Source organism: Pteronotus mesoamericanus, unplaced genomic scaffold (genome assembly GCF_021234165.1).
Source record: "Pteronotus mesoamericanus isolate MK-2021 breed Mesoamerican mustached bat unplaced genomic scaffold, CSHL_Meso_final scaffold_54, whole genome shotgun sequence".
Taxonomy (NCBI): domain Eukaryota; kingdom Metazoa; phylum Chordata; class Mammalia; order Chiroptera; family Mormoopidae; genus Pteronotus; species Pteronotus mesoamericanus.
This window is the reverse complement of record NW_026555321.1, coordinates 18,518,967-18,532,989: the sequence shown is the minus strand read 5'-3', so window position 1 is coordinate 18,532,989 and position 14,023 is coordinate 18,518,967. Positions and strand designations below refer to the sequence as shown.

The window sequence follows — 14,023 nt, the reverse complement described above, 5'->3', positions numbered from 1 at the left end:
TGGCGCCCAGCGGGCCTAGCCGTTCCCTGCCAGCCCCCCACACAGAAGCCCCCCTCCACCCAGGCTGTGCCGCTGGCAGAGCACCCCTTCAGACAGTTCCTCCTCCAGGCCATGCAGGGGCGTGGGCAGGAATCACAGCCTCCCATGTTATATATGACAAGACTCAGGCTCCAAGGGGCCCCTAAAAGTCAGCAGACCTCTGATTCTAACCCAACACCACCCTATGTTACCTGATGCCAAGACCCTCCCCCCACCCCGTTCCCATGGCTTTGAATTTCTCCCCGTATTCCTGCCTAAAAAAGAGTACAAATTCTAAGCAAGTAATTCAAAAAATATAGAAAAACATACACAATAAATATCACTCCACTCACCTCCCAGGTGTAACTCGTGTGTGATCTTTCCTAGGTATTTTTATGCATAGAGACCTGTTTTAAAGAAGAGCACCCCATTACTTGCTCTTCTAGAATCTTCTTTATCCCATTTAGATGTCTATGTTAACAACAGGCTGTGTCACCATTTTAAGGCCTGGATTCTATCAACCACTGTGTGTGCACTGTATTCATTTATTTAACCAATCCCCTATTGATAGTCATTCGGATTCCGGATTTTCCCACATTTTTAAACAATGCTGCCCGGAACATGCTCAGACCTATATCCTTGCCCAGTTATTCCGTTAGAGTAAATTCTTACAAGTGCAACTGCTGGGTCAAAAGCTACTGTCCCCCGACATCCCAGCAGTGGTATGAAGGGGGCTGTCCCTGAGGCAGGAAGCCTGAAGTTTCCTATCTTTCTGATACCAAACTTCAGGTCAGAGCCGTGGGGACCGCAGCAGCAGCCTCAGCTCGGGTCACCAGAAGCACCCAGTGAGACCTCAAGCACGTTTGTCTTCACCACCAGTCAATGGCCACAGTCATAACAACAGCACTGCTCTCCTCACCTCCCCCACACAGGTCGAGCTGCAGGTGTCTACAGTGCCAGCTCTCTTCCTCCTCCAGGTCTAGGCTACGCAGGATGTTAAAAGACCCTCCCAAATGACTTGGGTCCCCACGCCTCAACTCTGACGCCCTCTATCCCCTCTCGCCTGGGGCTCTCCGGAGGGCCCTGCGCGCCCCTCTCACTCCATAACTACGTGCTCGCATCCAGGAGTGGGCAAGCTCCTCCCGGGCAGGAACTGTGTCTGAGATTTAGGTGAGGGACCCCTCAGCCCACGGGATGATGGCCTGTGTGTTTGTGACAGGAATGCCCCTAGGCCAGTGTTTACTTGATGATCTCACCTGAGGACAAAGAGGCCAGGGCCCCTCCCAGCCCGGATTGGGCAGCTTGCCATCAGGCCTGGAATTTGGTGCCAGTTTCAAGGAACTCCTCACTTCCTTTGGTGCCAGTTATTCCTCACTTCCCCTCATCCATTTATCACTTCAAACATTTTCTAGTACTTTCTTCAAAACGCAACTGAAGTCTTATGGGGCCTTCCCCCCAGTGGGGACCCACTCACACACAACACACAAACACAATGCACATACCTGTTTTACCACACACGCCACACTCACCACACACACAGGCCTTGAAGGACAAAGTACTAAGATGTGACAACACTATCCTTTCAGGAAAGAATTGCCCTCTTCCCCTGACTTGTGTTAATAATTCATTAGAGGGGCCAGACCTGCTTCCAGTTCACCCCTACCTCCCCCTCTCCCCCTCCTCAGTTTCGAAGTTCAAATTTACTTTTGAGAGATCATGTTTGCTGGTTTCTGGAGGGGGGAAAGGCAAATTCTGAGTGCAGGCTTTATGCAAGTTTGGAGAACACAGATGTCCAGAAGCAAATGCTTTTCCAAGCGCTCTACAAGCCTGCCCAGAAACGTCCCGCCCAAGCAGCAGGGGACAGAGCGCGGACATTTACAACTGCTTCCCCTCGTGGGGAGGGGCAGGCTGGAAAAGGCAGCTTTTGATCACTGGGAGCAGAAAAGCTGTATGTGGGTAACTAGGCCAGGCTGTGTCCTTCCTCTGTGACCATTTCACTTCCCTGGAATAGCCCACCTCCAGAGCAAGCAAGGGAAGTAACGAAAACACTATACACTGTGGTTAAATTAATGGGCGTGGAATATTGCAAATGTGGATTACAACGAAATGCTGAAATGCTCTGTACTGCATCTTGTTTTAACAAACATCTGTAAAAAAGATAACCCAATATAATTGCAAAATTACATGGGCACATTCCCTTGCATGGCCTCACCTGAGTGACCCATTTCGCCTCTGAATCTCTCTTCCTCTTCTACCCGCCGCTCGCCGCTCACCCCTGCCCCCACCCCCCACCCCCCACCGGTTCCTCCTTGCTGGGTCCTCAGACAGGCCACACCTCCAGCTTAGCACTGGCCCTTCCCTGTGGCTGGAATGCTCTTTCCCCACAAAGCCCAGAGGCTCCCTCTCTCCAGACAGGCTTTCGGGGAAGTCTTTCCTACCCTCTCCCCTCCCCTCTCCCAGAATACCCACACTGCCAAGGCCCCTCCCTGACTTGTTTTTCTCCTTAGCACACATCACCATGTAACTACTGCAATGTTCATTGTTAATTGCATTGCCTCCCGCTCCCTAAGGAAGCATCAGGGGGATAGAGAGTTCTCCCTCTTTTCTTCACTGCTCTCTCCCCATTACCTAAAAACTGTCCCTAGCACATAGTAGGTGCTGAATAACACTCAAGGATGTGTCTCTAAGAAAATACATTTGCTTTCTTAATTTGAAACATCAGGCTTATACCCAAGGGCCTCTCTGGTTAAAAGGTTACTCCCTTCAACAGCTTGAAAAGACAGGCCTTCTAGATATCAATCAGAGTGCAAAGGGGACACAGCACTGTTCAAACAAGGTCAGAGGCAAAGCGAGGTTGCAGGAAGAGGCAAACATCCAACTGACGACATGCAGGTGGCTGACATCCAGAGGCCTCTTGGTAATCGCCGTTCGAAAGAACCGGGACACAGAATGGGAAGCTCAAGGTGAATCCAGGCCTGCACCTCGGCCTGTGGCTGCCCAGGGATGACCAAGCCACGTTCTACGAGCGAAGTAGCAGCCGTCACAAACCTGGTCACCAGTTCGCTTTATTCAGAGCCAGGGAGAATCAGGAGGGGGTGCTGGGCACTCCGGATCATAATCCAAAAGTAAAGAAAAAAGGAACGTGGACAGCATAAGACCCTCCTCGTGAGGCTTTGAACTTATTTCAGTCAATCCTCATTACTGGCAGACTCCATACTCACTAAAGTGTACTCCTACCTCCAAATCAATACTCGTGGTACTTCGGCAGTCATTTGTGGACATACACAGAGTGGCCAAAAAAACAGTCGCCCAATGTGCATGTTCCTGGCCGAGGTCAGGCAAAGAGACCCCCTGCTTTCTGGTTTCAGCTCTTATACTGTAAACAAGTGTCCTTCACACGGTCCATTTAGCGCCATGTTTTTTGCACATTTGTGCTTTCTGTGGGAGATTCTGCTGTTTCAGATGGCCTCCAAGCCTAGTGCTGAAGTGCTGTCCAGTGTTTCTAAGTCCTAGAAGGCTGTGATAGGTCTTACAGAGAACTCATACGTGTGTTAAATAGGCTTCATTCAGGCATGCACCTTTGTGCTGTTGCCCACGATTCAACATTAATGAACCAATAACATATACTAAATAAGGTGTCTTTAAACAGAAACACACATAAAACAAGGTTATTATGTATTGATCCGTTGACAAAAATGTGACTAGAGTCTCGCAGGAACTTAATATGGGGTCAGGGTCCTGCAAGTCTCGGGTCACAACATTTCCCCTCTGGGAGCCACGGTTCAGGACTCACTAATTCAATGTCCACGGCAACTTCATGGAAAACGACTACCACAAATAACGAGACTCAACCATACATCAAAACGCCCTGCTTCCTCTCCCACATCCTTTGGCACACCGCCCTCCGGACAACCCCACTGCTCACGCCATCTGCTCCTCTGCACATGGACTCTCGTTCTGCAGGCTTTTCTGCTCAGACACCAGTGACTCCTCTTACAGCCTGTCGCTTACTGTTTTATAATAGTTATTACAATCAGCAATTATCAGCCACCCCTGCATGCTGCACCCCCAACCAAAATGTAAACTCCCTGGGGGCAAGACCTTTGTCTCATTCACCCTTGTGTCTGCAGTAGCCCTCCACCGCTCCCCACAAATGCCCCACAAATTCCTGACGCAAGGTTGATGCCCAAGGCTTGACTGACAGAGAACAGCCCACCAGACACACAGCGACACCAGAGGCTTTTCGGTAATCGCTGTATAAACTACGCACAAGATTTTGAAGAGTTCACTTAAAAATATCTGTAAAATATCTCAAGGACTTTTAACATTGATTCCATGTTAAAATTATACTATCTCGAACATTCTGGGTTAAATGAAGTATATTAAAATTAATTCCACTTGTTTCATTTTATTTTTTATTGTGGCTGCTAGGGAAGTTTTAACTGCATAACAAAGCTTGCATTATATTTGAGACCATCTTGGTTATAATAATAATACCATGGAGAGGTCAGCCAGCGACACAGGCCAGGTCGACCAACTCTCTTGGCTGCTGCCAAGAACACGCCACGGCAGAAAGGCAGGAAACACCTGTCCCACACTTCCTGTGATACACGTACACCTAAGTGCATTCAGAAAAAGGATTCGGAAATCAGGGCTAAAAAGAGTTTTAACAGATGAAATAATTTTACCCTCAGAATGCTAATTAAGTAAGCACTACCAGAGAGCAGTGGCTGACATACCAATATTTGTTGAATGAATAAATCAATGAGTCCTTTGGGGGTGGGGGGAAAAAAAACACTATTTCCAACTTGTCTATTCACATATGGGATGGTAGAGTATGAGAGCTGTAGGGGACGTGGAAGATGACCTGGCTCTTCAGTGTCATTGATCTGTGAGGACTCTGTGCCTGTGTCCTCAACCTGAAGAGGCAGCTACCACCTTCCCTGCTTCCCAGGCCAGTGCCATCCACTAAAACTTTCTGCGATGGTGGAAGTGTTCTCTGCTCTGTCCAACACAGTATCTTAAAATGTGGCTGCCATGACTGAGGAACTGAATTTTTAATTTTATTTAATTATAATTAAGTTAAATTCAAGTAGCCACATGTGGTCACATGGGACAGTATGACTTTAGGCTGCTGTGACTGGATGGAATGAGATACACCTTGTGAAACACCTTAAACATCTTTGTAAATACCCACAGAAATGGTAGGGCTTTTGTTGTTGTCTCTCATATTCTGAGAGATTTCAACTGCCCAACAAAGAGACTCGATTCATCCTAAGTGAAAAAGAATTTAAGTAAACCCTCAGGCTGTACTCCATTTGAGGGAGAAGGGTAACCAGTGTTCACAAATAACTACAATCACAATAGAGGGTTAAACGCTTCACACACAACTCAGAAAACAAGCTTTCAATCCGCACTCCCACATCCAGATTTGGTGCCGTCGGGCCTCCGCATGGTAGGCCGTCAGAATCAAGGTTGCCAGGGGACTGCTGGTAGATTACATTCCTATCTCCTGCACCCGCACTCTGAGGGCCCAGATGTCTCCTGCCCTTTCCGCTGACCTTCCCTGCTACACAAACAGGTCCTCCCAACAGCTCCCTGCATTCCTTCAGCTCTGACAGTCATTCACAGGCTCTCAGATACAGGCGGGGGCGGTTCAAATCTGCTGATGGACGGTAAAACCAACCACTACTGAAAAGGGATGGGGACTAATTGGTAGCTGTAAAGAACGCTCATCTGCTTACACTCAGGTTAGAAGATGTTCATGAAATTCAAATCAAGTTCTAGTCTCTCCCAGCAGGAAAGCCCTTTCCCAGTCCAAACAGCTTCTCCTTACCATTAAGATAATTATATTCTACACACAAGCAGACATTAAAGAACTGAGTAGAGAAGTAGAAGGGGGTGAATTATTAGAGCAGGAAAGTAAAAAAAGGTTTGAGTCTGAGAAGACACACATTTCCAAGTATAATGTAAGGAGTTACCCTAAAATATTTAAGAGATTTTATGAGCGCCCTTATTCTTCTCCATTAAAGAGTTCGGTTCATTTTCCCCTCCGTTTTTCAGCTCTTCCACAGACACAATAACTTGAGGGCTTACACGTGTGTAAAACTCTTGGTTTTGGCCCCACAGCGCTTCCATGATGAAAAACAGCATGTGAAATTGGATCCACATGCGTTCCACCCACAAGCTGGGCTCAGTGGTGTACTTCATTCTGTCAGACAGCAGGCTGTTGCTCAACTTCGAGGAGGGGACGCCAAGCAATCACCCTCCAGCTACTAAAGCAAAATTAACCATTCTGGTGTCAGTGGGACCAACAACACTTCAACAAGAACAGGGACCTGGCTTTCTGTACCTCAAGTTCAGTCTCCCGTCTGTTGATGTCATCCGTGGATTGGTTTAACTTCTCCAATTCTCCCTAATGAAGAAAAGAGGGAGAAAAAAGATTTAAGGGATTGTCTTTTGTTTCCGTATGACTCAGCCCATTACCTGCAAAATTACCCCAGCACAGTTTGTGGAAAGAGGGACGAGTCAGTATTAATTCTCAAGGAAAACAGTTGAGCCAAGCTTGGCTGGAAGAGCAAATGAATGTCAAGTTTTCTGAAAACTTTTTCTTGATTTGAAATGCCTTAAGATCCTAGGAATCTGTCTTTTCTTAGAAGGTCAAATATTTATTTCAGGTTTGTGCCTTCAGGTAAAGCCACCTGTTAACAGATCGTTCAGGGGTTGAATCAAAACAGCACCTTCTGCCTTAGAGCAAGAACTTTACAGAAAAGACAGTAAGAGAAAATAGACAAGACCAAGCCGAAAGTATAAACCTAAAAGTGAAATGTTTTAAATCAAGGGCAGAATTCTGGCATTAAGTCACTGGTGGTTGAGTATTTTTCTATAAAGATGAAAATCTTTTCAAACTGCCAATTCATTCTCCCTAGATATTTTTTAAACCAGCTTTAAAAAAAAAAACAAAAACCACCTTTAAATAAACATTTACAAAATGAAATCCTCTAAAAAGTACCCAACATGAAGTTAACTCATCTTACTCTGCAAACAAAGGATCTTGTTAACAGAATTCCTGTACCAAGAAAACAAGTGAACAGTAGTTGAAACTGATTATTTTAATAAAATTCCTAACGCAAACATTTCCCACCTGATCTTTATCTTGCTAATCTGCCAAAACAATTCATTTAAATCGAAACAGCTAAGTTAAATGAGCTTTTAATTGATCTGCGCACTTGAAAAACCAATTAGGGCTCCAGGAATGGCAAACATACTTAAAAGCAATATTTTTTTTTAAACGATTTATGGAAAAGGTAGAAAAATGGGTCTTGAAAAAGGGATTTGCTGTGCTTTTTGCTTGGAGGGTGAAGAGGTTAGACTGTCACTACTAGATCTCAGCTTGGAAATTGTTTTTTAATCATCTCCTTTAGAAATGGAGGCACGGAGAGTCAGGCCAATCCCCTCGCCTTCTCCCCGCGTCAGCTTTGAGCATCAGTTGTTCCCGATTTCTGTTCATACCCAACCTCATCACAAGAAAAGGCTGAGTATTAAACCGTTTGAGGCCAAGTGCAGGGTCGAGCCAGTGGTGACAATAAACCCTTCAGTTTGGTAACAATGAATCAGAGGAGGAAGATGGCTCAGGCCGGGCACCTGCGCCAGGTGAAGACTCGGAGCCCAGGGCACCCCGGCCAGCCCACGCTGCAGGGCGGACAACGCCCACCCGGCGGCCGACCCCTCCTCCAAGGGCCGGGAGGCTGTGCAATGCCCACGGCACCCTAAGCCCGGCCGGGGTACCCCACGATATCCGCATGGCGCCCCCGCCCCCTTTTTCCCTTTGTTGCACATCCACTAAACCGCTGGGCACGCTGCGGCGACCCCAAGATCTTGCCCGGAGTCTGCGGGGGCATCCCCGCAATAGTCAGGCCGCATCCACGCGGGCACTGCAGTCTCCCCAAGAACCAGGTAAAACCTGGATTCAGACCCTTTCTTCTTGCCCCCAGACCGTAGGCACTGAGGGCTGCGAGGCGGGTGTAAGTATAGATGCCGACCTCCGCGGAGGCCCTCGCGGAGCCGGGATCCGGAGCGTCCTCCGTGCGCCCTACCTGGATCCGGGGGTCTACCTCTTCTTCCTCCTCCAGCTCTTGCTCCATCTCCTCTTCCTCCTCCTCCTCCTCCAAGTCCCGGGCCGACGGCAGGAGCTCAGCCGGCTCCTCCGAGAGGCTCCGCTTCAACGCCGCGTCCATGCGGGCAGCCGGAACGCGAACCGCGCGGCGCGCTTCGGGGCGTCGTCTGCCACCGCGGAAGGCTCGCCCGGAGCCGTCTCGCCACAGCCCAGCACAGTCGGGGAGCCGCCGCAGCCTACACCCGGGAGGCGCCGCTCGCCGATGCGGATCCCTCCGGCCCAGGCGGAGCGGAGGAAATGGGCGCGGCCGCCCCCTGTCTGCCGCGGCCGTCAACGCAGTGGCGCCCGCTCCGCCCTCGCGCGCCCGGGCCGCCCTCTGCGCGGCTCTGACTCTGTTACTTCTCCAGTCCCGGTTACCCAAGTCACCGTCACAAAAACCCCAGCTCTCTGAAAACCTCTAGCATGGTGAAATAGGGGAGCTCTCACTCCTGTAAGACTCAGCAGCTCGAATATATCACAAACTACCCAACGCTGAACGCCTACTTTCGGGGCAGCTTTCTCCTCCTCTTCTAAGGCAAATTGATTGTGTGGCAGGAAAGTTTGGGGTATTTCCACTCCCTGAAGTCGCCTTTAGAAGCCTGTCCCCAGTGGCCCTGGACCAGTTTCAAGACTCACTCAAACCTTTGTGCATGCCCAAAGAACGTTTCTCTCCTTGGGTGAACCTTTGGAATTGTATCCACTAGAAGATTTTACCAGAAAAGGGAACAGAAACATATGGTCACAAAGACACAGAAGTACAAAGGAGTCAGCTGCTACTCTGTGCATGGATTCCTTGTCCAAAGGCGGTGGCCCCGTCCTGGTCAGAGCTCCATCCCCAAAGACCCGTGCTTTCATAGTTGTGGGGTGACCCTACTGGAATAGCCAGGAAGCATGGAAACTCGTGGATCAGGGATGTGGGTAGGTGGGTACAGCCTTTGCCAGGAGGTGTTAAGTGTAACCCCTGTTAATGAGCGGCTCTGTCCAAAGATTTACAACTGATAAGGTTTCTTGCCCACCCAGCACAAATAGGCAGCCAGAGCTTCCCTGGCAAACTCAACATCACAAAAGGCCAAAGATCGAAGGGGCATGTCTGTGCTGTTATAAAATGTCAGGACCTCTGTGATGTCAGGGGAGCACAAGATGAGATGACCTTAGCGAAGCAAGAAGGACATTGCCACTGGCCACTGCTAATGTGTCCTTTGCTACCAAAATATGGAACATGCACACTTTTCACACAGAGGCTTGTGGCCCATCGGCTCTGTGAGTTTGAAGGACAGACTTGCTTGAGAAAGGAGCTTCTTTCTGAGAGCGCATCATTAAAGTCACCTTGGAAAACCTGCTTCTGACAGTTTGATCAGAAGCTAAGTTGGGAGGTTACTCCTTGGGCAAGACACTACCCTCCACAGGGTGGCCTGTGGTCCACTGTCAAAGGAGATTCGTGCTGTCTCCTGGAGGTGTGCCACAGGCTTGTTTCTGAAAAGGTCACAGCTCCTCATTGTTCTTCAAATCAATGGAGAGTAAGCAGTTCTTTGAAGGATGTTCTGAAGTTCCCTGATTTTCCAGTACTGGATGAAGGCAGGGGCCTGATGGCCGTTAAGGGTCACTTTGGGGCACAAGGGTCACCAATGTTTCTCTGGTGGCTTGGAACTGAGGCTATAACTGAGCAGGGTTATTCTAGCTGTGATAACCTGAGAGACAAAGGTAGAAAACAAGAAATGTGAGGTCAGCCCTGACTCTAAATGTTTCTCAGCTGGTGGAACCCCATCCTCCCCATTCTAAACAACCACTTCGAAAATACATTTCTCTTTAAATTTGGATCTAAGAGCAATAGGGTGGTTCAAATGCCTCCATGGGACATAGGGAACATCAACTCAGACTTTTCTTGTTTATATTTAGAAGACTTGGGCCAGCTATAGCATTAATCCCTATAGTGTTGTGAAGTTCAAATAAGAAAAATAAACAAACCACCGCAGTATTATATATTTTCTGTTGGTACAAATATATGCACATAAATGCATAGAAAAAGTTCTGGAAGGAAGGATTCATATCCAACAAAGGGGTATTCATACCATACCCTCAGGGAAGTTGGGTATGGAGGGGCTCAAGATTGTCTAGGATGGGGGTGATATGTCGAAGGGAACTTATTTTTTATCCTCATCTTAGGACATTTTTTTTAAATAGCCATTGATTCCAGAGAGAGAGAAAGAAAGGAGACACAGATAGAGAGAGAGAGAAACATTGATGTGAGAGAGGCATAATTGGTTGCCTCCCAAACACTCCTAGACAGGGGATGGAACCCACACCCTAGGTACATACCCAAACCAAGAATTGAACCTGCAACCCATTGGTGTGTGGGATGATGCTCCAGCCAACTTAGATACACCGGCCAGCGCTCAATGGGAACTTTTAACCTCTCAGTAATGTTTTCATCTTTTGCAAGGAAGATGTATTTGTGATTATTTGTGTAACTTAAAATAATACATTACTAGTTTTTCATTGCTGTGTCACATTACCACAAAGCAGCTTAAAATAATACTCATTCTTTATCAAATAATTCTGTAGATCTGGAGTGCAGGCATGGTGTAACTAGGTTCTCTTTTCAGGGTATCCCAGGCTGAATCAGGGTGTTGTCCAGGCTATATTCCTTTCTGGAGGCTCTGAGGAAAACATCCTTTTAAGTTCTCTCAGGTTATTGGCTAAATTCAGTTCCTTGTGGTTGTAGGACTGAGGCCCCCACTTCCTTGCTGACTAGCAGCCAAGGATCAATCTCAGCTGTGGAGGTTGCCTACATTGCTTGCCATATGACTCCCTCCACCTTCAAAGCCAGCAACAGAGAATCTCACTTGTGTTCAGATGAATGAAATTGCACATTTCAATCTATTCTCCAGGAAGAGCCCAGTCCCTTTTAAGGGATCGCTTGATTCAGTCAGGTACCCCGAGAATAGTCTCCCATTTTTAAAGTCAACTGTGCCATATACATGACCTAATGACAGAAGTAACTATCCCACCATATTTACAAGTTCCCATAATTATACTGGAGTGTGCACACCAGGGAGCAGGAAATGGTTCAGTCCTGTGATTCTGCCTCTGCACATACTAAGAAGGAGAGCCATCTAAGTGACTTATAAGCCAAGTAAATGCTTGATGTTAATTTAGCTGGCATGCTGATCTGAAGTAGTGGCTTTAAAGGTATAGGCTGGAGACCCCTGGAGGTCTCTGAGACCTTTCCAGATGCCCAAAAGATCAAAAGTACTTTCATACTAATACTAGACAATATTTGCTTTTTTCACTCTCAGTCTCCCATGAAAATACATTAGAGTTTTCCAGAGCAGACACATGATATCACAACAGATCGAATGCAGAATATACAAGAGTCCAGCCATCATCTATTAAGGTACACATTACAGAGTTTTGCAAAAATGTAAAATAATGCCATTCTTACTATTTATTTTATTTTGAAAACTTTTAATTTTCATCTTGGAAACTATTTTTCATAAATATATAATATTTATGTTAACATCAACAATAAATAAATTTACTGCTGTTATTTTTAGATAAATTAATAAAAAGTGTTTTTTAAAATTGTTTTAATTTCTATATAGTACCCATCAGTAGATAAAACCACATAAACAACAGCTCTTTGAGATCACAATCATTTAAAAAAATATAAAGGTGTACTGGCATGAAAAAGTTTGAGAACCACTGATGGAGAGGAAATGTGTACTCTAGGTTTGTTATCCTTTTTATTTGTATTTAAAGTTCCACTCCCTCCTTGATTCAAACAATGCAGACCCCAACCCAGGACCCCTGTTAGCCACTGGTAGAGTATTACAGGCACCATACATGTTTGCCCATTTTAAGACTTTAAACATAATTTAACAATTTTAAATGATTGAGGAGATGGTTAGATAAGGTGCTGCTCATGTGGCACCTCTTCAGTTATTTCGTAGAATCTACATTTTATAAATTCCTATGAAGAATGCATCACCCAATTATAATGTTGCTCCTTTGGAGAAAATAGTTTTATAATGCTTAGCCTGTGAGGTGGTTTCCAAGCCCCCACCTCTGCCTCCCCAGGCTTCGGGTGGGTCCGGGCGGTTCAGGACACACCTATATCAAAGCTGCAATTTCTTGCCAGGGGCCTGATCACAGGGCACCCAGTGTGAGCAGGTTGGAGGTGGCTAACATTGAAAAGCTTGAGGACTGCTTTGCTTGGAAACCACACTTCCTGTTTCATTTCTTTTGACTGCCTCCTTGCAGTTCGTTTAAGTCCTGACACTGGAGGGAAATACACTGTGTGTTTGTTCCCTGCCCACCACTTCCTCAAGTTCTAAGTGAATCTTCTTAGGTAAAAATCACAGCCTCTCAGCTTCCCAGTCACCATGTAAAACAGTGGGCTGAAATTTGGAAAGCAGGAGGGAAAAGGTATCTGGCAGGATGAGCGTAGGTTTACATATTCCTCTACAAATGGCCCTTATTTGTCATGCTCTGTTTTCTTCCGAGGGATTAACATCAGCCTCTCCTTTTGTAACCCCCACCTCTTCACTGATGTCTCACACCTACAATCCAAGCCTCCTCCTCTCAGAATTATAAAGCCAGCAGGTCACCAGCGAAGGGACACCCTCTCCTTATATGGTCTACCCGTTGCAGTGGCGAGCATTTGGGGATGTTTCTATTTCTGTAGGTGTGGAGAGAAACTTGGATTTGTCTAATAAACACTCCCAGAAAACCCTGCTGTGCTCAAGTCTGCAGGTGAACAGAGGGCTCTCCAACTGGACCTAAAGTGCTCCTCAGTCTTTTCTGTGAAAATAGAAACCAGAGGGGCAATGAATGACCCAGGAGTGGAATGAGAGGAAGTGGGCCAATCTGCTGACCTCAGAGCACTTGGGTTGAGTTTAAGGCGGAAAGAGGGGAAGTGCTGCCCATTCACGTGGGTGACGGGACCAGGAATTTCTCCCCGGCAGCTGAGAAGGGCCCTGTTAGCCTCTGTAAGGGCACAGAAGCCACCCCCTTTTCTGCCTGCAAGGGCCAGAACGGTTTTACAGAGGAGTCAATACTGGGCCTTGAATATCAAACCGAATTTTCTCAAACCAGGAGGGAAGGTTTTGCCAAAGAAAGGAAGAAAAGGCTTTCCAGATGACAAATAACATGGGGAAGTCATGGAGGGATGGGTGGGTGGGGAGTAAGGAGGGAGGTCATGTGGACTTGGGGCCCACACAGGGACTGGGGAACGTGGAAGGAGCAGGGGGCAAGACTAAAGTTTAGGGCAGCTCCTCAAGGGCCTCGAATGCCAGGTTGAAAACTCTGGACAATAGACTATATAGAAGGCGAGATGCCATTCATTCGCCTGCTCATTAATCATCTAACAAGTATTTACTGAGCACTGAACATGTTTTAGACACTGTTCCAGACGTTAGCGGTCCCGCAATGAACAAGAGACACAGACTCCCTGCTGTCAGGGAGCTGACAGTCTAGTAGGAGGAGACAATAAAGGAATAAATGTATAATATGCCAGGGTGATCCATGCTAAGGGCAAAAGCCAAGCAGGGAATGAAGAGAGTGAGGAGGCATGGAGGGCGCTGTTCTGGCTGTGGCGAAGGCCTCTCTGAAAGAGCACTCGCAGCCAAGACCCGGAAAGAATGAGAGAGCAAACCACGCATACCCGTTCCAGCCCCAGAAGCAGCACCTGCCGAGGTCCTGAGCTGGGAATGTGTTCCAAGTGCTGGAGGGAAAGCAAGACCAGTGTGGGGAGGGCGGAGACAGCAAGGGGGAGCACGTGGGAGATGAAACCGAGACCTGCGGTGGGGCAGGCCTCCGGTTTTATCTGGTAAGGGATCATGTAATCGCTCT

At 47.2% G+C, this 14,023-nt stretch overlaps 1 protein-coding gene across 1 annotated transcript in view; it reads right to left on the bottom strand.

Annotated features, from left to right (window-relative positions):
* Nucleotides 1-8,433, bottom strand: part of SH3BP5 (SH3 domain binding protein 5) — a 65,486-nt gene extending 57,053 nt beyond the window's left edge. The window contains exons 1-2 of the mRNA XM_054595435.1: nt 8,115-8,433; nt 6,371-6,433 (exon numbers count right to left, since the gene is read on the bottom strand). Coding sequence (XP_054451410.1) covers nt 6,371-6,433; nt 8,115-8,255 — 204 coding nt within the window. The 5' untranslated portion in view covers nt 8,256-8,433. The remainder of the gene's footprint in view (nt 1-6,370; nt 6,434-8,114) is intronic.
* Nucleotides 8,434-14,023: the final 5,590 nt, after the last annotated feature.